The following is a 21362-nucleotide window of genomic DNA, read 5'->3' as shown; positions in this document are numbered from 1 at the left end:
TATGGAGTGTTCTTACAACATGGAAGTATACACCACTATTTCTATTTCTTGTTCTACTACTATCATTGATGAAAGATTCTCGCTTTTGTTGACTTAACTTTGTCCATAAATTTTAATGTCTGTGCCATTTCCTTACTACAAGTGCTTTGGTTCCTCTTGGTATTTGCCTGTTATTAGATGTCTTAAGGTCTTTCACAAATTTATTTTGGGCTTTTGGATTTTTCATTATTTGAAAATTCACACTCTGTTGTCCAAACTTCTATCCATATATGACAAGATGCAATTTAAAGCTACCCACTTTTCTCTTTCCAGTCTCAAAGTACGGGCAGTCAGCACTCTTCCATGAACTCGAACAGTTGAGATTCATATGTATTCCCTTGGAGGCCTCTGATTCCCAGACTTGTGCAGAAAGTGTAAGAATCAGAGGACTGTTTGATCCTGATTGCTCCTCTTAAATGGGAAGTGTTATGATAAAATGATCTATGGAACTTGGCCACAGAAATTCAAAGGAAATCTTTGTCTTTTTGCACCTGTTGAAGCAGTATCAGATACGAGTGTTTCGTCTTAGCATGGACTAGTTAAACCTGATGTCTGGCTCATATCCAGAAGACTCCCAGAAAAGCAGTTTTCAGAACAAGGAGTGGACAGACTCACTCCGAAAGCATACAGAGTCAAGTGGAGAATGTTTTTCTAGTGGCACAGTTGGAAACATATCACTCTATTAAAATCCTGGATACCACAAATAGCAGATTTCTCCTTTGGTGCTTTGGAATGTTGATTCCTGTCACTATAAAAAAGCTACCATTCCCATGATCTCAAACATAGTTTCATCATAATGGAAGGAAGGATATAGACCAATACAAAAGATTTCTCCAGCTTATTGGAAAAAAGCTTTTGATTTGTCTTGATGGAAGGGTTTGGCAGTGTCTGAAATGAAATCAGACATGATGGAATAAATCAACTTTCATACATATGTCTGCAACATTACTGACTCACCTTTCAACAAAACAAGCATCATCCTTGTTCTAGATACAGTAGGCAAAATCAGTGGGATGTAGTCAATTTAAACTATCTCCAGTTCCATTGAGATGGTTTGATTTCACATCTGACATCTCTTGCTTTCATTGCAGAGTACAGGCTTCCACTCATGGGGAATCAGCCCTTTGTTACAGAGCCTCTATTCTTGATGGACCATTCATCTCAAAGAGGTCTACAGGATCCTTTAAGGCTTTGAAGTGACACCTGAAGCAAACCAAGTCTATGACAAGAACGAGATCTCAGAAGAAATGCATGCTTTTTAAGCTCAGATTATGTTGTTCTGGGTAGGATGGATTTATGCACTCCGCCTATAAAGAAAATGTATTATTAAGTCTTGGATTTATAGACCAGTGTGTTTCTTGTTTGTATTGGCTCTTGAGGTTAGGGCAGTGACTACTAACATAGCATTCAAGGGTAATGGTACACTACTGACATTAGACATTATTATTGTGTGGGATGGAGGTCATTGACAATTTTGTTTGGCATTTACGTAATAAATCATTCATCTTGACCTGGTTGAACCTATAGCAGCCACACAACAGGCTACCTTTATGAATTGTTAAGCAAGTTCCCAATAATGCAGAGCATTCAACTTCTATCTGGATTACGATCATAATAGTGACACACCCTTTCAGCCTATTGACAGTACATTAAACCTAGTTGAACATTCACATCCACTCCTGAAGTAATTGATATTTGGATAGAATTTTGGTACCAGTCCATCTGCCCATGAGGAATCCAGGTTTGTCCAACAACTTGTAGCACTTTTATGCTACAAGCAAGGTTAATAGGGCTAGGTTTTTGCAGTAGTTGTTAAGCACCTGATGAACTGTGATATTATTAGTATTAACAAAGAAATGTATCTTACATAAAAAATTGGTTTCTCATACAAATTCTTTGTAACTTCGTAATTCCAGGCCATCCCAAGTTCCCAAGCTATCACTTGCCATTCGAACTATCTCCAGGCCATAAATAGCCATTCCTATTCATTCTAGCTACCTTAGGCCATCAATAGCTATCCTTAGTCATTCTAGCTTTTCCCAGGCCATCACTAGCCATTCCTAGTCATTCTAGCTTTTCTTAGGTCATCACTAGCTATCTCTAGTCCTTCTAGCCATTCCTAGTCATTCTATACATCCCTAGTCATTCTAGCTTTTCCCAGGCCATCACTAGCCATTCCTAGTCATTCTAGCTTTTCTTAGGTCATCACTAGCTATCTCTAGTCCTTCTAGCCATTCCTAGTCATTCTATACATCCCTAGTCATTCTAGCTTTTCCCAGGCCATCATTAGCCACCTTATGTCATTCTAGCCATCCCTAGTCATCCTAACCATCCCTAGTCATCCTAGCCATCCCTAGTCATTCTAGTCATCCCTAGTCATTCTAGCCATCCCTAGTCATCCTAGCCGTCCCTAGTCATCCTAGGCTGCTTTAAGCTTAACCATCACATTAGGTTTATTTTGCTGTGGGTTAATGCCATTTTCAGCACATGATAGGCCATATATGATGGCAGTTTTAACTGGTGGACAAAGAACCCCTGAAAACCTCTGTAAGAACCATTGACCCACAGGATGCTATTGACAAGCTTTCTCATATCCACATTGTCCAAGCCTGAGATTCTAACCCATGTGGACAGAGGTGAGATGGCATTGATCAGTAAATGCAAGCACTTTGACCACTTGGCCACCAGGGGCCTCAGGCTTATGTCAGATGAACTTTATGATGATGATGCAAAACATGACATCATAATTCTCTAGACATTTCTTCTGATGCATGAAAAATAATGAAGGCAAAGAGTAATCTGAAAATAGCTTGAAAGACATTCAACACAGTAAAATATTTCTCCTTCAGATATGTTTCCTAATCACATTACATGAGAAATATTAGCCTGCCGCCCCACGATTTCTTCCCTACCAAAAAGAAGAAAATCGTCTTTTTCTATTAATTTTAATAGACAAAGGACAATAATTCTTGCCCTCCCCTTGGCACCACCATGTGTCACATGTTTTTAGCTTTGTTGCTGTACTGGATAACATTGTACAGTTTATTCTTCAACAGTCCAAGCCAGTTGACTCATCCAACATTTTTTGGATCTGTTGTGTGGATTAATCATTCTGCTGCAGGTTGTTTACATTCTTTTTTACAATTTCTGCCAAATTTGAGTGATTTTGTCACCTTTAGTCCTTTTGAGACTATCATACCACGCTATCATTGAAATCTGCAAGGTCATTATGAGTTGGCGTGACTTTGATTTTTGTCACTTGCTCCATTTGTAACAAAGTTGGTTTTTAATAGCAACTTTTTAACATGCTGCATTGCAAATTTATGCGTTGTTTTTCCCTTCTTGTGTAGTTTCAGTAGAACGGTTATCTAAGTAGTAGAAATGCATAAGTTCAAAGCACGGTCTATAAGTTTTGAATGCAACACTATTTTGATTTCTTCATTGGTAACGGGGAATATATTTATATTAGCGAGTTAGTAACTTGATGAATTACTGATTTATGCTTTGCTGTCTCTTGTGTCGTTTCAGCAGAATGTCATTTAAATGCTATATATGCAGCTTCAGAGCCTGTGAAGTAAACCATGGCATGGTTTGTTTATACTAAGTACACACTGTGAAGTAAACCATGGCTTGGTTTGTTTATACTAAGTACACACTGTGAAGTAAACCATGGCTTGGTTTGTTTATACTAAGTACACACTGTGAAGTTAACCATGGCTTGGTTTTTATACTAAGTACACACTGTGAAGTAAACCGTGGCTTGGTTCGTTTATACTAAATACACACTGTGAAGTTAACCATGGCTTGGTTTGTTTATACTAAGTACACACTGTGAAGTAAACCATGGCTTGGTTTGTTTATACTAAGTACACACTTTGAAGTAAACCATGGCTTGGTTTGTTTATACTAAGTACACACTGTGAAGTAACCCATGGCTTGGTTTGTTTATACTAAATACACACTGTGTGATATGCAGCATCTGTAATACACGGTCAGAGGAAGTCTGGGCTGCCATATTAGCTATTTAGTCACATACTGATTTGCTAATGTATGCTATTAGCTAGTTTCTCTTCTTGTGTCATTTCAGGAGAAACGTTTACTAAATGCATGAAATACATCATCCAAGCAATATTCCATTTGGCATTGAAAGGAAGGAAAGATGGAATAAGTCATGGTAGGCAACATATGGTTCGTTGTTGGTGGTACTGACTCATTGTGGAGTATTCCCTAAATTTAGGCAACCCAATGGGTGTAAATCCCTTTGCATGTCTGAGCATGGCCTTTAGGCCTGTAAGCCAGAGCACATGGGTTCATATCATATTTGTTGGATTGACCTCCTTATACCACTGCACAGTTAATGGCCATCACCAGCCATCCAGCTGTCACCGACCATCCTGTATGGGAGACTGCTTGAAAAGGTGTCCCAGCCAGCTAGTTTGTTTGTATTGGATCCGTTTGATCTAATGGATAATAAAACTGCACCATCGCCAACTGTTTACCAAACACTGGCCATCCAGCTGTTCCAACATGGGGGCCTTTCTGTAGAATCAGTCCAGTCAGCTATGACTTACAGGGATCTTAGTGACTGACCATACCTTCGGCGACATGCACATTTTGTGATGGAGATTTCAGTGAGAAATCTTTCTATCCAGCAGGCCCTTGGAGTGGCCAGAACCTGTGATAGCTGGAACATCTTATACACTGCCAGCTTCCAGGCTTACCATTCACCGGGCAACCAGGCGGCAGTGTGCCAGACTTCCACATGTACACTGCTTGTCCACAAGGTAGAAATAGTGACGTTTTCATGGGGATGGAATTCAGTCTTGATACCAGCTGGTATGTCTTCCTCAGAGCTTCAAGTAGGCCATAGGCCATGATGGAGCCTCCACGCATTGTGAGTGCAACTGAACTCCTTCGAATCCACCATCCTTTGCATCATACTCCCATCCGACCATGGAATGGACTGAAGTTTCGCTTTCAAGCCACTATCAAGGACATTTATAGATTAATGGCTACTTCTTAATACCCTCTATCCCATAATGCTACTCTAAAGAATTGGTAGATCTCAACGACGAAGAAGAGATACCATCCTTGAGGTTCCTTCCCCAATCAGAAAGACTTCAGGTGACAGACACCTTAAATACTGATCTCCATGCACTTGACAAGAATATAGCAGCTGTTCAGATGTCCACCGATCTGTTTTATAAGGCAGACAAATTTGCTCCATGCTAATCAGAGCTGGTTCAGGTTGTCATTGTACCTTCTTCATTGTTGGATTTGGCCTCTTTGGCACATTTTAGGCTTGACAGAGACATCCTGCAATAGCCACACTTGGGAGGTGATGGCCAGGATTGCTGTCGTCATTGACCGGGGTTGCTCACCATACCATTGCCAATACTTTGATGGTTTCGGCTAATTTACTTCTGATAAAACATGTCATGTGTCTGTGAGTCATGTCTCTCTAACCATGTCATAATCTCCCTTTACAGACGACCCTGTTTTGGTCATCATTGCTTTGCAGGACGAATAGAGGAAGTTCAGAGCCAGGCAGCTCAGAGACATTCCTTCCACCTCGTGACTCAACCCACAAGAGCGTTTGTAACCACTCAGCCCCTGCCAGTATGAATGGATTTTAAGTGACCTCAAGATCTTCACAGTCACATAGGCAACAATACTGATCCCTGGGGAGCAATCATACAGAGCCAGTAAGAAACCAAATTTTTAGCTCACTGGATCTCCTTATTCCCTCAGAATGGGATGGAGGCATGTCACCAAGGTCATGTGGAGGGGTTTCAGGTTTTGTTCATTATCAATCCCCTTCCCTCTCCTCTTCATAGATGAAACATCAGATGGGGAGAATAATATCTTTCTACTACAAGAGGTACTGCTACGTATATAAAAAATAACAACAAATAAACATAAGATGGTGAAGCATGTGCAGGGACCACAGTCCATGGGGTTTTATTCAAGGTTGACTTTTGTTTACTTCAGAAAGCAGGCAACACGTTGAGACCCATTGTTGATGAGTCGCTTCAACCAATTCATAATAGAGACGGCGAGTTCAATCCGCCTGTCCGTTCGATGGGATGAGTATGCTGTCAGTCTCGGTCTGACCGAAACATATTTTTACATCTCTGTCCACCCCATGTCATGAACTTTTTCTCCATTTTGCTTACCACAGTACAATTTTTTAGTTCCAAGTTCCTCTTTTGGCCTTAAAATCAGCCTATGGCTATTTCAGGATTATGAATTATGTCATCATCCTATTAAGATAAACATAATCTACAATGATGGTATTATACTTGGATAGCATTCTCCAGAAACATATGGTAAATTCTATTCTACCCAAGGCAGGAACAATTTTCTATCTCTTTTAGATGATTCAGGCCTTCTAGTGAACTGGGAAATGTCAGAGCTTCATTCATCCAGCGATTTCATCCATCTGGACATGTCATTTTTAAACAGCCAGAATCTGGTGTGACTTCCTCATGTTGGCATAATCAGATTTGTCAATCTTGTCGAGTCCATTTCCAACAGGACATGGATTTCAGCAAGAGAGTGTTTGTAACTCCTTCATTTATTCAATGCAAGAGTTATTTCTTTTTGTTTGTTGAAATAGACAGATGAAGATGATTTTCATCTTTAGTAATGCTGGATTCACGAGATAGCTAATATTCCTAACATAATATGATTGGGTAAGTATTCTCAGAGAAACATAAGTTACTTAAAAATTTATTTTTGTACAGTATAATAACATCAACAGAGAAATGAAATCCGGATATTTTCATTGATAAGGACCTTCATGTTTGGGACAACTTGGTGATAAAGGAATCATTGCCATCATGAATTAATTGAATTGCATTTATCCCTTTTCATAGCTTTTTTGTGTAACATTCTTTTTGTACCTTCCTATATAGGATTTAAATCAGCTCTAGAAAGTAAGCAGCATTGTAACTACTCAACAGGTGTAATAAATTTCCTAAGAAATCGTAATTCTGTCTATCAACAATGCAGCAGGATTATTTATTATATAAACTGCTGGGAAGGCATTGAGAGGCTTGATGTTTTCAGGAACATATTGATATAATACAAAGGTTTCATTTTGAAAATGTCAAACAAAATAAAGTTATTATTAATCAGGCTGTCATCAGGCATGGCTAGCATGGGTACGTGGGAAAGCCTGCCAGTAGCTTCTCGTGGGTCGGTGGTTCTTCCCAGGGTTTTTCAGGGTTCTTCCTCCACCAGTTATACTGGCCGCCATGTATAGCCTATCTTGTGCTGAAAAATGGCGTTAAACCCTAAAACAACAACAACAACAACTCATATCAGACACCTGTAATACTAAGGCATATACTTGTGCGACAGCTATGTAATGCATGTGCCATATATGTACATATATCATACTCATCTCATACACATACGTCACAAGCCATTTCATGCACGTTCATATTACGCACATGTGTATATCATTCCTGTGATACTCTTGTCACACATATTATGTTCATATCATGTACATCTTATACTTGAACACATGTAATTTTCATACACTTGTAATACTCATGTAATGCACATATCATTCTTATACATGTCCAATGATGCATGAAATATTAAATACATTAAGTGTGTGCTCTTTAGAGGAAAACTGTAAATATGTATTTTTAGGTGTGATGGCAATGCTTTTTGACCTAAAGGAACTTGTTGACATGATGTCAATTGGAACACTGCTTGCCTATACCCTTGTTGCTGTATCTGTTCTTCTTCTCAGGTAATGTATTGCTCTGTATCAGGTTGAAACAAAAACTCTTATAACAGTGTGCACTGTATATGAGTCTTTTGAATACAATTACATTGTTATCTTGCAAATATTTTTGTTGTTGTATAGTTATCTTGCAAAAATTCAGATACAGTTGTCATCTTGTACAGTAAAGATTCTTTTATAGTTGTCACCTTGTACAGTAAAGATTCTAGTATAGTTGTCATCTTGTAAAGATTCTACTATAGCTGTCATCTTGTACAATAAAGATTCTAGTATAGCTGTCATCTTGTACAATAAAGATTATTGTGTAGTTTTCATGTACAGTAAAGATCCTAGTATAGTTGTCATCTTGTACAGTAATATTGAAATAGTTGCCATTTTGTAAAGTAAAGATTCTAATATAGTTGTCATCTTGTACAGTAATCTGGAATAGCTGTCATTTTGTAAAGTAAAGATTCTAGTATCTTTGTCATCTTTTACAGTAAAAATTCTAATATAGTTGTCATCTTGTACAGTAAAACTTTTAGTAGAGTTATCTTGTAAAGATTCTAGTATAGCTGTCATCTTGTAAAGATTCTAGTATAGCTGTCATCTTGTAAAGATTCTAGTATAGCTGTCATCTTGTAAAGATTCTAGTATAGCTGTCATCTTGTACAATAATAATTCTGGTATAGCTGTCATCTTGTAAAGATTCTAGTATAGCTGTCATCTTGTACAATAATGAATCTAGTATAGTTAACATCTTGTAAAGTAAAGATTCTAGTTTAATTGTCATCTTGTACAAATTTTAGCAATGTTATGACTCTGTGGTCTTAAAGAAAGTAAGATGATTTTGGACAAGGTCTGCTATAAAATACAATTTTACAAAACACATAACATATAATAAATTTAAAAAAAAATAGCAAACAAACTATGCAAATTAAATTTGCATAACAGTATAATTGTCATCTTGAAGAGTAAAGATTTTAGTTTAGTTGTCATCTTTGTACAGTAAAGATTCTAGTATAATAGTTGTTATCTTTGTACAGTAGATTCTAGTATAGTTGCCATCTTTGTACAATAAACATTCTGATATATTTTTCATCTTGTAAAGATTCTAGTATAAATGTCATCTTGTACAGTAAAGATTTTAGTATAGTTCTCATCTTGTACAATAAAGATCTTAATATGGTTGTCATCTTGTACAGTAAAGATTCTAGTAAAGTTGTCATCTTGTATGATAAAGATTGAAGTAAAGTTACCATGTTGCAAAGACTCTAGTATAATTGTCATCTTGTACAGAAAAGATTCCAGTATAGTTGTTATCTTGTACAGTAAAGATACTAGCATAGTTCTCATTTTGGGCAGTAAAGATTCAAGTATAGTTGTCATCTTGTACAGTAAAGATTCTAATATAGTTCTCATTTTGAGCAGTAAAGATTCTAGTATAGTTGTCATCTTGTACTGTAAAGATGCCAGTATAGTTGTCATCTTGTACAAGTAAAGATTTTATTATGGTTGTCATTTTGTACAGTAATGATTATTGTACAGTTCTCATTTTAAGCAGTAAAGAGTATAGTATAGTTGTCATCTTGTCTATTATGGTTGTCATCTTGTACAGTAAAGATTCTAGTATAGTTGTCATCTAGTCTAGTATAGTTGTCAGTTTGTTTGTTATGGTTGTCATCTTGCACAGTAAAGATTCTAGTATAGTTGTCATCTTGTCTATTATGGTTGTCATCTTGTACAGTAAAGATTCTAGTATGGTTGTCATCTAGTCTAGTATAGTTGTCAATTTGTTTATTATGGTTGTCATCTTGCACAGTAAAGATTCTAGTATAGTTGTCATCTTGTCTATTATGGTTGTCATCTTGTACAGTAAAAATTCTAGTATGGTTGTCATCTAGTCTAGTATAGTTGTCAATTTGTTTATTATGGTTGTCATCTTGCACAGTAAAGATTCTAGTATAGTTGTCATCTAGTCTATTATGGTTGTCATCTTGCACAGTAAAGATTCTAGTATTATTATCATCTTGTACACTAAAAATTGGTTTAGCCAATTTAAAGGAATATAATCAAAATTGTTTCATGTGATACATTTTGTGGTTTTGCATATGATCATCTCTTCTGGCTGAGATGTTTTGGAGAGTCTTGAAAGAGAAACATCTTTAGATTAGAAAATATGTGTTTTATAATCTATAATGCTTTTAAATTCCATTCAGTGATGGTCATATGTGAACCTTGAAAAAATTAATTTCAACCTGGAAAAACTCTGAAAATTTATCTTTAGAAGAGTGTGGGAACAATCTAAAAGACCAAAGGAAGCCTAATTAAATAATCCTTAAAAGTTTGAAAAAAAAATGATTAATAGCTCTACATGTCCCCACCACAAATGTTTTTTTACAAAGTGACATTTCTTCATTAGGCTAGCCAAGCGGTTGAGAATTTCTTAGCACTTGCAGTTACTTGTTTTTTAATCATTAATTTTCCTTATCTTTGTTTTCATTTTATTTTAAAAATAAACTCAAAGCATACTTTATCAAATATTTAATAAATGTTATGCTCACACTGGAGATAATCTTTTAACTGCTTTGTGTCTTTAACCTCCAAAATGTAAAACCTTGACAAACCTAAAGAGAAAAAAAACCACTCTAATTTTTTAAACGTAATTTCACTTCTAATCCTGTGCTTATTGTGCACTGGGAAAATGGTTTTAAACTCCAAAAACAACATCAACAACATACATGAGAAAACATTAGTGTTATTTTAAGATATTTTAATTAGGCTGTCTCTTCTGTTTACCTTTGTTGCATTGTTTGCATGATAGTTTTTTTCAGGTATAAAGTAATGTGTATATTTTGGTTTAGCCACTATTGTGTTGAGGTGCCAATAAAATGCCACAACATGCAGAAACACTAGTGTTATTTTCAGGTATTTTAATTGGGTTTAGCAAGTCTCAGACTTCAGTTTATATTTATTGCATTCTTCACTTAATTTTTTGTTTTCAGGTATAAAGTAATGTGTATTGGAGGACAGGATGATACAGCCAATGGAGACTATAGCAAATTGTAAGTTTGGTAATTACAGCTTTGTTGTCTGAGCTGCATTATTTGTCTGTGACATTGTCATAACCATTAGGAATTTGTGTAACAGGATATTGTGTTGATTATTGTTGTTGTTATTAAATGGTACATCAGCACATCATTGGTGAGATCATACAAAGACCAATGAAGTGAAGTGAAGTTATTTTCATAGGGGTATATTACATATACCAGCCCAGCCTCTTTGCAGGATTTTAACCCATTTGGACACACATCCAGGATGCTGACCACTGAACCATCACAGCATCCAGATTTTGTGTTGATGTTATTGAAAGTCGTAGACATGGAGGATGTGTCATAACATAATTTGCAATTAAGAAGTTTTGTTGCATGGAATTCTTGACTTATCAGTTACAAAAGTCCTTGTATAAGTGTTTATTAGCTCACTGGACAGTTAAGTCCTGGTATAAGTGTTTATTAGCTCACTGGACAGTTCAGTCCTTATAATAGTGTTTATTAGCTCACTGGACAGTTAAGTTCTTGTATAAGTGTTTATTAGCTCACTGGACAGTTAAGTTCTTGTATAAGTGTTTATTAGCTCACTGGACAGTTTAGTCCTGGTATAAGTGTTTATTAGCTCACTAGACAGTTAAGTCCTTGTATAAGTGTTTATTAGCTCACTGGACAGTTAAGTCCTTGTATAAGTGTTTATTAGCTCACTGTACAGTTAAGTCCTTGTATAAGTGTTTATTAGCTCACTGTACAGTTAAGTCCTTGTATAAGTGTTTATTAGCTCACTGGACAGTTAAGTTCTTGTATAAGTGTTTATTAGCTCACTGGACAGTTAAGCCAAGAAAGAGTGTGATATTGTCTCATTTATGGTTTGTGTTTTTTGTTGGAATTCGCTGTTTTAATCTTCATTTCAAATGACACTGGATAAGTTTCGAGCAAAGTTGATAAATGGCATCGTATACTAAAGACCTTTTAATTTTGTGCAGATTTTGTTAGTGTGCCTTGGCCATTGTTACTAAAAGTAGAACAGTTTATAAACAACTTTTACAATGAAGCTATCTTTTCATTTGTTTATGGGCGACACAAAAAAATTCTTTTTTCTTTCTTTTGTTTTCAAGGATCGTGTGTGAATTATTAGCAGGTATTTCAAGCATCCTTGATCTTATACTGTATATTACATCCTATACTGTATAATGCTTATTCAACAATCTGTTTACAGGCTAACATACATCAAAAGGCACCTTTGTGCAACTTGCTTGATATGTGTACCAAGTTTGGTTGAATTACATTGAACAGTTTGATACTTCAGGATCATGCTTAATCGGCTTGTCTTGTCTACAGTGACATAATAAGAGAAATAAGATAAACTGTAAAACCCGTCTTGAAAGCCAAATGTAATGGTCTTTCAAGATAATTGGTCTTACGTATAATTATAAGGTCAGTACTGCTGGCTGAAGAAGCAATTTAACTATTCTTGGACATGCCAAATAGAAAAATATCAGATGACTAATTATTTTAAAGGGAGAGAACCAGTTATTTGGTATGGGAATTAAAAAAAATAGAGTACTAAATATACTTTAGAGGCACCCATTGGTCAATATATGGATTTAATTAGTTTGCATCATTATTTTATGACTTTCAGTATATGTATTATAGTTGAAATCACAATACTTACATTTAGTTTGATATCCTCTATTTAATATTTTACTGATAAAATAGTATTTAACTCATAATATAATAGTATATAAACTCACAATGCAAAGCTATAATACTTGGAGCAGACTAGAGTTCCACTGTTTAACAGCATCAAAAACATGTAGGGGAACACTTGTTCTCAAGTCTTAAATTTTTTCATAATTCTAATCAAAGGAAGACTGTGTGATTTGTATGTCAGTCTGATGCAGAACACAACTGTGATGCATCAAATTGATCATATGAACTGAGTTTGTTTTCAGTCACCTCATTAATCACCTTTTGAGTTACATTCTCTACTTGAATGTAACAGCACTGAGTGGCAGTGTTGAAAGGTGTTTTCCCAAATTCAAAGCCTTGTTGTACGTATCATTATACTGAATGGCAGTATAATGTGTTCTGTTCTGTGTCACCTCATAACTAAATCACTTTCATATTTAATCTCAGGTCTTTGTGATATCTTCCCCACACCTGCTCTTCACACTGGACCTGGCATGAAATTTATGAATGAATTACCTTTTTTGACACATAGAATCTAATATTTACACTGCATACTGCTTTCTAAATGGTATAATTTCTAATTTAATTTACAACTCTGTGTGCCAAGGTATTAATCTGATTGGATTGGTTACCTTCTCATGGCTGTTGAGAATTAATAATATATCGGAACTTCAACACTAAATTGGCACCTTTTTTTGAAATTTTTTAAAATTTAGTTTATCTCTCATAATAAATTATCTTTGTGGAAGTATCTTGTCAGTTGTATTTTTGATTAAATATTTCTTACGATTCAGTTTTGTTGTTTAAACTTTTTTCTACCTTTATTTTATTTCATAAATCAGTACATATATAATAGTTGACCACAAACTATTCTGGAATTTATCCTGTTTTTAATTTTCTACTGACAAAATAGCATGGAAACTCTTGTTTTCAGGATGTGTTATTTAGTGCAGACCAGGGATCCCTATGTTTAACTACACAAGGCTCAAATCAGTGCTGCATAACACCTGTTTCATGACTGACAAAATTTTATCTAATGAATGGAAGCATGATTGGTTTGTGTTCCAGTGTAATGCAGAAATTATTTATAAACACTGAGTTCAGTATGATGTAAAACTCAATTAGATACATTTGTCAAGCCGAATATTAAGTTTTATTAACCAGTAAAGATAAACATATAATTTTATTTGAAAGTTTGTATGCAGCTCAAAGTCTGTAATTGTATAATACTTTCATTTAATTCCATTTGTATCCTTTTGTTATTTATTAAAATAACAAAGCATTTTGGGCAATACGTTCTCTGGCAATAAACTGATAATGTAATGTAACATGATTTAAAAATAATGTAATCTGATTATATACAGTGACCATGTTGTAAAAATTGTTATATGCTGATTATATACTACAACAGTGTTACATGAATTACAAAAATGTCATTGAAATTTGAATTTCATTTTCTAATTAAAATGTCAGTGAAATTTGAATTTTGTTTGCTAATTAAAATGTCAGTGAAATTTGAATTTCGTTTTCTAATTAAAATGTCAGTGAAATTGGAATTTCGTTTTTAATTAAAATGCCCCAAAGTCTATGTTTATTCAGAATTTTTAGTTTTCACTGTTTGTATTGCAGTGTCATTTTGGTTTTGACTAACTTTACTTTTCAGGCCAAATAAAGGCTCTGATGAAGATGAGCGGTATATTCAGGTCTCAATGACCAAACCTCTGCTAAATAGGTCAGGTCAATTTAGTTGTCGCAACATTATGCAGAGGATGTTTTGTGCATGGAAACTCAAACAGCCCACAGCTGAGACGGAAAATTTAGTCACTGTAATTGTCTGGATATTCTGTAAGTCCTTGTATTTTTTAAGTCCATGATGTATGTTAAGTCCATTTATTCTACAAGTCCATGCATTCTGTAAGTCCATGTAGTTATGAAATGTTTCGACATTAACAGGTTATAGTAGATATACCATTGGTTATGTGTCAAGCCTTGGATCTCCAATTTACTTCAAAGACAGAGTGTTGAATAGTATAAACACACTTATATCTATTTAATAACAAATTAAAAATAATAATTATTGCTGTTTCCAAATTTGAAAAGAGTATGATTCTACTAACAAGAAATTTTGTTTATTTTTTTAGCAAAATCATGCAAAGATACATACTATAAGATGACTGATTATGATGGTACATTCTGTTTTATTGTAAGACTTATCACTTGGTGTGTACTATATTATTGTGTAATGTTACTTGTCATGTGATGTGTATTACATTCTGTTTCATAGTGATGCTTATAACATTATGTTTATTGCATTTTGTTGTGATGCTTATCACATGATGTGTATTACATTCTGTTTTGTAGTGATGCTTATAACAGATGTGTATTATATTCTTTTGTGTAGTGCTACTTATAAGATGTATTCATTCTGTTGTACAGTGATAATTATGACATGATTAACATGATTTGGAATTTTCCTACTGAGAGTGTTTCTGCTCGTAAGTAGATTTAAAAACTAAAGATTTTTTGTATGAAAATTGATATGCATAATTGTAATAACTTTGTTGAATGGCAATTGACAATTTTATCAAATTTGGTTATGTAAATAGATAAGACGAGTTTTTACATGTAATATAGAAACCTTTTTACAGGTATCAGCAAATACGCATTCAAACAGGCAGTAGATAGGTAGTTATGTAATGACTGTTAGTTGCTTTGCAGTGTCATTGGTCAGGGGTTCGCTTGAAATAAGGAGTATATTGATTGAAAATTGTCATTAGATCAATTGGTGTCAGTATACGACCACATTAGCTACTAAGTACAACTTCAGTCACACTAATGTAAAAGTAAAATTAGTTACAGAATGGAAGCAGGGGAGTACACCTGTATCTTGCTGCACATTATCATATTGCAGTGTTGAATTCTTTGTACATTGTTTAACATAATATTGGCAGGTGGTATAAATTATTGATATAAATAACCCCAAAAGCTATTTTAATTGGTTTAAAATGCAACAGTCTTAAACTATTTCCAATTACTTATCTCAATTTAATCATAAGTCCCAACTTCAGAAATGTTTCTTAATTATCACTCACATTCAGTGACTTATAGACCACAAATGTTTTTATATTTAACCATAGCTTGATAATGTAAAAGCCAAACAATCCAGCTTATTATTGTTTATCAATGGTAAAATATAAAAGGTTTAGTTTAATGAGAAATTTACCAGTCTGAAATCTTTAGGCTTAATGTATTGTTATCTACATTGCTTCTTCTTCAGATAATTTACACAATCATTATCCAGACCTCCCAAGTTTTAGCTTTGAAAGTGCTTTAAAATGTATTCTGCTCACCTAGGTTAGAATCAGACAAGAGTGATCCTCCCATAGAGGGTTTGATACTAAATCCTTTCCATACATCATTTTTCTGATTATGTCTTTTTGATATTTGAAGCAATTTGATATAGTTTCTCACATAGGGAAGTATATTCTAGCTATATTTCTGGGGGAAAATATATAAGCTGTACATTAGGAATATTAGCCTGCTACATAATGAATCCAGCCCTACTAAACAATGAAAATTATCTTTTTCTGTCTATTTTACAAAGGTAATAATTGTTGCCTGTTACCTCCCCTTGGCACTGCATTTGCACACGATGGATGGAAAAAATACAGTCAACTATCTTAGCCAAACATGCAAACGGGCTTTGATGCCTCTAATCCACTGAGGGCATGGGCCTAGTGTAGAAATAAAATCTACAATGGGTTCTGACAATGCTAACTAAAACACCTTTCAAACCACTGAAAAGAGCCCTATTGATTAACCTGCTTCCTGGTTGCTCCAGCCACAGCGGGCAGATTTGTTGAGATACACACCTCATAAGTTCAATTTAAACTATCAGCAGTTTTGGTATAATGGTTCAAATTCACTAATGATGACTTCTATTTTTGTTGCTAGAAACAGGTTCCTAACTCATTGGCAATCCTTCCTTTACCCCCTCCACTATTACATATTCTAATGTAGTATCATTAGGTAGTGTATTTGAAGTTGCAAAGCAGATTCAAATGAATTTGTATATGTACCAGTTCATAATAAATTCAGAAACGAGTGAAAATCATACATTTCTGATTTAAGCTGGTGTATTATGTTTCAATAAAAACATTTACCTGATCATAATGCAGTCACATCCTCCCAACCTTCCCACAGTTAGATTTGAAACTTGGAAGTATTTCACTGAAAATTGAAATTTGGATGGGATTTAGCATCACTTCCTTCATATAAGGAGAGATCACTCTTCTCTGACTTCCACCAAGGTAGGTGAATTAAATTTAGAATTTTTATTGCTATAAGTCTAGACAGCTTGGGAGGGTTGGATTTGTGAGGTAGTAGTCATACTCAATACATGATCAAATAGGTATTAACTGAAGAAACTTATTTTACCAAATATTGGTCTCTGCTATTAATATCCTAAATTTACTGGTGTAATTTATTTTAAAAAATGTTTTAATGTTCCTAGAGATTTTTGCGATTCTTTATGCTTTAGACTTTTAGGTCCTAGTTTATTTTTCACTTTATAGCCTGTACTGCACTGATATGCTGTTAAACCCTAATATACACTTATATCCGTACATGTATATTGTTCTCATTTCAGGTTTATTCACAGTGATAAGCAGTGTATTCCTGCTTTTTGGAGAAACCAATCTATTTAATGGGGAATGGTGGGCTATATTAATATCAATTGTGCTAGGATTGTCCATGATCCTAATGTTTGTTTCCATACTCTGCCAGCCACAGAATCAAACCAAATTGTCTTTTAAGGTCAGTCTTATTATAGTACATTTTGTTTTAACATCATTAGCATTATGATATATAGATATCACTTTTCTGGCATTAGCATTATGATGTATAGATATCACTTTTCTGGCATTATCATTATGAGATATTGATATCACTTTTCTGGCATTAGCATTATGATATATAGATATCACTTTTCTGGCATTAGCATTATGATATATAGATATCACTTTTCTGGCATTAGCATTATGATATATAGATATCACTTTTCTGGCATTATCATTATGATATATAGATATCACTTTTCTGGCATTATCATTATGATATGTAGATATCACTTTTCTGGCATTATCTTTATGATATATAGATATCACTTTTCTGGCATTAGCTTTATGATATATAGATATCACTTTTCTGGCATTATCATTATGATATATAGATATCACTTTTCTGGCATTATCATTATGATATATAGATATCACTTTTCTGGCATTAGCATTATGATATATAGATATCACTTTTCTGGCATTATCATTATGAGATATTGACATCACTTTTCTGGCATTAGCATTATGATATATAGATATCACTTTTCTGGCATTATCATTATGATATGTAGATATCACTTTTCTGGCATTACCTTTATGATATATAGATATCACTTTTCTGGTATTAGCATCATCAAGAATGTCCTGGTTTTGTGTTTGAATTTCTGCAAGCCAGGGTGGTGGGGTGGAATACACCAATGCATGGATGCAGATATTGTTTTTGTTTCCTATCTTTGATCCTGCTGGCTATCATTACATATTTTTTCTAAAACTTTTTCTAAAGGCATGGTTCAATAATGGTTTTGTTTGGCCCTCAATCACATTCTTATGAAACTTAATCAGATACAAGAGGTCCCTCTCTCTTCCCAAAATATGTATCTAATTCTTATCAAAGATCACTTTTGATAAAGAAAATTGGATATTAAAATGCCGATGGTTTTATCCTCCATTGCATTATAGACAGTATGGCTAACAAGCTCATGTAAAGCTGACTGGTGAAAAGAGATACATCTAAAATTCTACATCTGCACACTCTATGCCTAATAGTCAATGAGAGTATGTAGAAATATGCATTTTTGATGATGTATATGTGTACAGATATATATATATATATATATATATATATATATATATATATATATATATATATATATATATGTAAGTATGGTTGATTACTTCAGGCACCAATTTTCATTTTCTTTACAAAAATTATGCTTAACAGTGATTAAACATATCAAAATCTTAACTTGATTGCCACAGAATTACATCTCATGTATTTCTTTACAATAAAGAAACACCCCAAAACCACACAGATGATTTAAGTAATAGCAATAACCATATGCTCTTACATTGTATAATTAAGAATTGAAACCAAATATTCAGAGCATCAATGATCAAAGCAGCTTTGTGTATGTATTGGCAGGGGAAAGCTTATGCAATCTTTATTTTATTTCCAATTTGATACAGTTATTTCCTATATTGATCAATGATCACAATGTTAGATATTTTTTAAAGATTTTTATTAGAGAGAGGTAGAGCACATTACCTGTAAGGCATACGGCATGCAACACACTTTTGTTTTCTGTAAAGTACAGTTTTGTTACGGATCAAGGATATCAATTTTGAAATAAAAGTTAAACCTGAAACTATGCCTTGAATAAAAGTACACCAATTGTTTAATGTTCAATTTAATGATGAAACATGGAAATAAGCAATGTCATAAATGATTTGATTGACAAGAAGCATTCAATCATGTATGGACACTCAGACATGACAACAAGCTGTTGAGCATCTGGTCATTTTTAAAAAAATGAGCTGCATACTCGAGGATAAATATAATTTATGCCTGATTTTAGGCTGTCAATCTATTAATGTGTCATAATTTAAAATAATGCTGCAGCTATGGTTTTCAATGTTGCCTGATACTGACAAGATATTTTGTTTGCATTTTGGCACACTCACACATGTAGACATGCACAAAACACATGTACAAGTAAAGGTGAAAAATACAAATATAAAGATATTTATAAGACATTCAAAGTACAACAGCTGAACACTGGCAATTTGAAAGTACTAATGATACGACCATCATCACCACACCTTTCTAGTTAGGGTCATTCACATGGCTTCACTCTCTCTCTTTCTTGTCAAGGATGCTGTTAATATTTATGGAAATATATATATGCATGATAAAACCAATTCACCAGATGTCTAAAAATTACTTCATTTTTAGAAATCATCTTATTATGAGGGACAGTTATACTGAGGTATTTTTGTGTGAGGGTGCATTGTAATAATGGTGCCAACAGTAGACACTAAATTCATAATGGATTGAATCAACTCTACAAGACCAATCAGTTTGAGGGAACAGTAGTTCAAATCAACAAGGTTTGATTAAACAACAAAGACCCCACTGGGTCCCAAAACAAGTTTAAACAATCACAGGAGTTTGAGCCACATAGATTCTGCTGCACACTTTTCAGGTTTGCTTAAAGTGTATACATTGCAGAAATTAAGTTTTAGTTTTTGAAATGTTTTCTTTATGCAAAATTGATTAAAGGGTGATGGATTTTGTAAGAAGAATCATAAACATATTGTGATGTTCTTACCTTTGCAGATACTGAGACCAAGTAATTTATTACATGCCCAATTAATCTTATATATTTGATCTGGCGTTTGATACAGTGCATATTTTACATGCCCAGACTGGACAGTTTTAGCTGTTTTCTTTCACAGCCATGCATCATTATTCTAATATTCACCACACAGAATTTTTAAAATCTTGAATTTTGAATCTCCATGCTTTTTATTACCTGTCTTCTCTTCAGCCTAATCTTCATCCTTATTGAATATAACCCAGAGTTATATACATAAAATCTTTCACATATATAATGTCCTCACAGACTGTGACTTAGAGTATTAACTCAGAATATGTCACATATATTGTGTTGTCCTTATTGACTGTGACCTCGAGTCATCACCCAAAATAAGTCACCAGTAATATGTTATCCATATTAACTGTAGACATAACTTAAATTCTCTCATATAGTATGACCTCTTATCGACTGTAACTTAAAGTCATAACCCCCAATTTTGTTATGGCTTGGCATTGCACATGCTCTGGTATATTAATATTACCAAAAATGTTATGAATTTTATAGGTGCCATGGTTGCCACAGCTACCAATGATCAGCATATTTGTCAACATTTTCCTGATGCTGAGGCTGTCGTACCAGACATGGATTAGGTTTGGAGTCTGGATGTTTGTAGGTCAGTTGGCAATTTTAATTCAATTTACCAAACTCCTGCTTATTTTCTACAGAATCCTGATGGACTCTTTTGCACTCTATGCTTATGATTTACAAAACTCAGCTGGACTCCTTTGCACTCTGTGCTTACTTTTAACAAAATTCAAATGAACTCCTTTGCACTCAATACACCAAAACCTGTTTAGCTTGAAATGCAGTAGACTGTTTATTAGAAACCTGTACTGAAAAAGTTTTTAAAAAAAGGGGGGGGGGGCAAAGGATAAAAAAATAGATTACCATATATGTTGAATTAAAAGTTCCATATTTGATTACATCATAAACTTACGCAGGTGAAACAAACTGTGTTAGTTCTGTTAAACAAAGCAGTCATTAGACTTGCCCCAGATTATTCTGCTGTCACCTGATCTATAGCCTTACTATTTTATTTTTTAGCTTTGTGGATTTTGCATTTTTGGAAGTTGTCCATGAAATGTGTACTTGAGTCAGGGTGGGGATTGGGGTGGGATATGTAGACCTTGATTGGAGTTCAAGATATTTCTGTTGAAGATGGAAGCTTCTGTTAGGATATATACATTATATGAATCAGATTGATTGTCCTGCCTGTAAATTATAAGGTATAGGTATCACTTTCTGGCAGCCAATGTGAAGTATGATTTAAGTTTTACACAAGATTACTATGGGTCTTAAGTTTGTACATGATATTAGAGTACCTTATAACATAAGTTCAATGTGCTGA

At 34.2% G+C, this 21362-nt stretch overlaps 1 protein-coding gene across 2 annotated transcripts in view; it reads left to right on the top strand.

Moving 5' to 3' along the window:
* LOC149782289 (high affinity cationic amino acid transporter 1-like) overlaps positions 1 to 21362 on the top strand; it is a 71427-nt gene that overhangs the window by 34621 nt on the left and 15444 nt on the right. For both annotated transcript variants that reach the window (XM_089933669.1, XM_089933670.1), the window contains exons 10-14: positions 7702 to 7804; positions 10783 to 10842; positions 14183 to 14364; positions 17168 to 17334; positions 20519 to 20627. In XM_089933669.1, the coding sequence (XP_089789795.1) occupies positions 7702 to 7804; positions 10783 to 10842; positions 14183 to 14364; positions 17168 to 17334; positions 20519 to 20627 (621 nt within the window). The remainder of the gene's footprint in view (positions 1 to 7701; positions 7805 to 10782; positions 10843 to 14182; positions 14365 to 17167; positions 17335 to 20518; positions 20628 to 21362) is intronic.

The sequence above is a fragment of the Sinohyriopsis cumingii genome, chromosome 15, assembly GCF_028554795.1.
Source record: "Sinohyriopsis cumingii isolate HCF-2022 chromosome 15, ASM2855479v2, whole genome shotgun sequence".
Classification (NCBI taxonomy): Eukaryota; Metazoa; Mollusca; class Bivalvia; order Unionida; family Unionidae; genus Sinohyriopsis; species Sinohyriopsis cumingii.
Note: the sequence above shows the minus strand (reverse complement) of the source record. Positions and strands in the feature narration are given on the sequence as shown.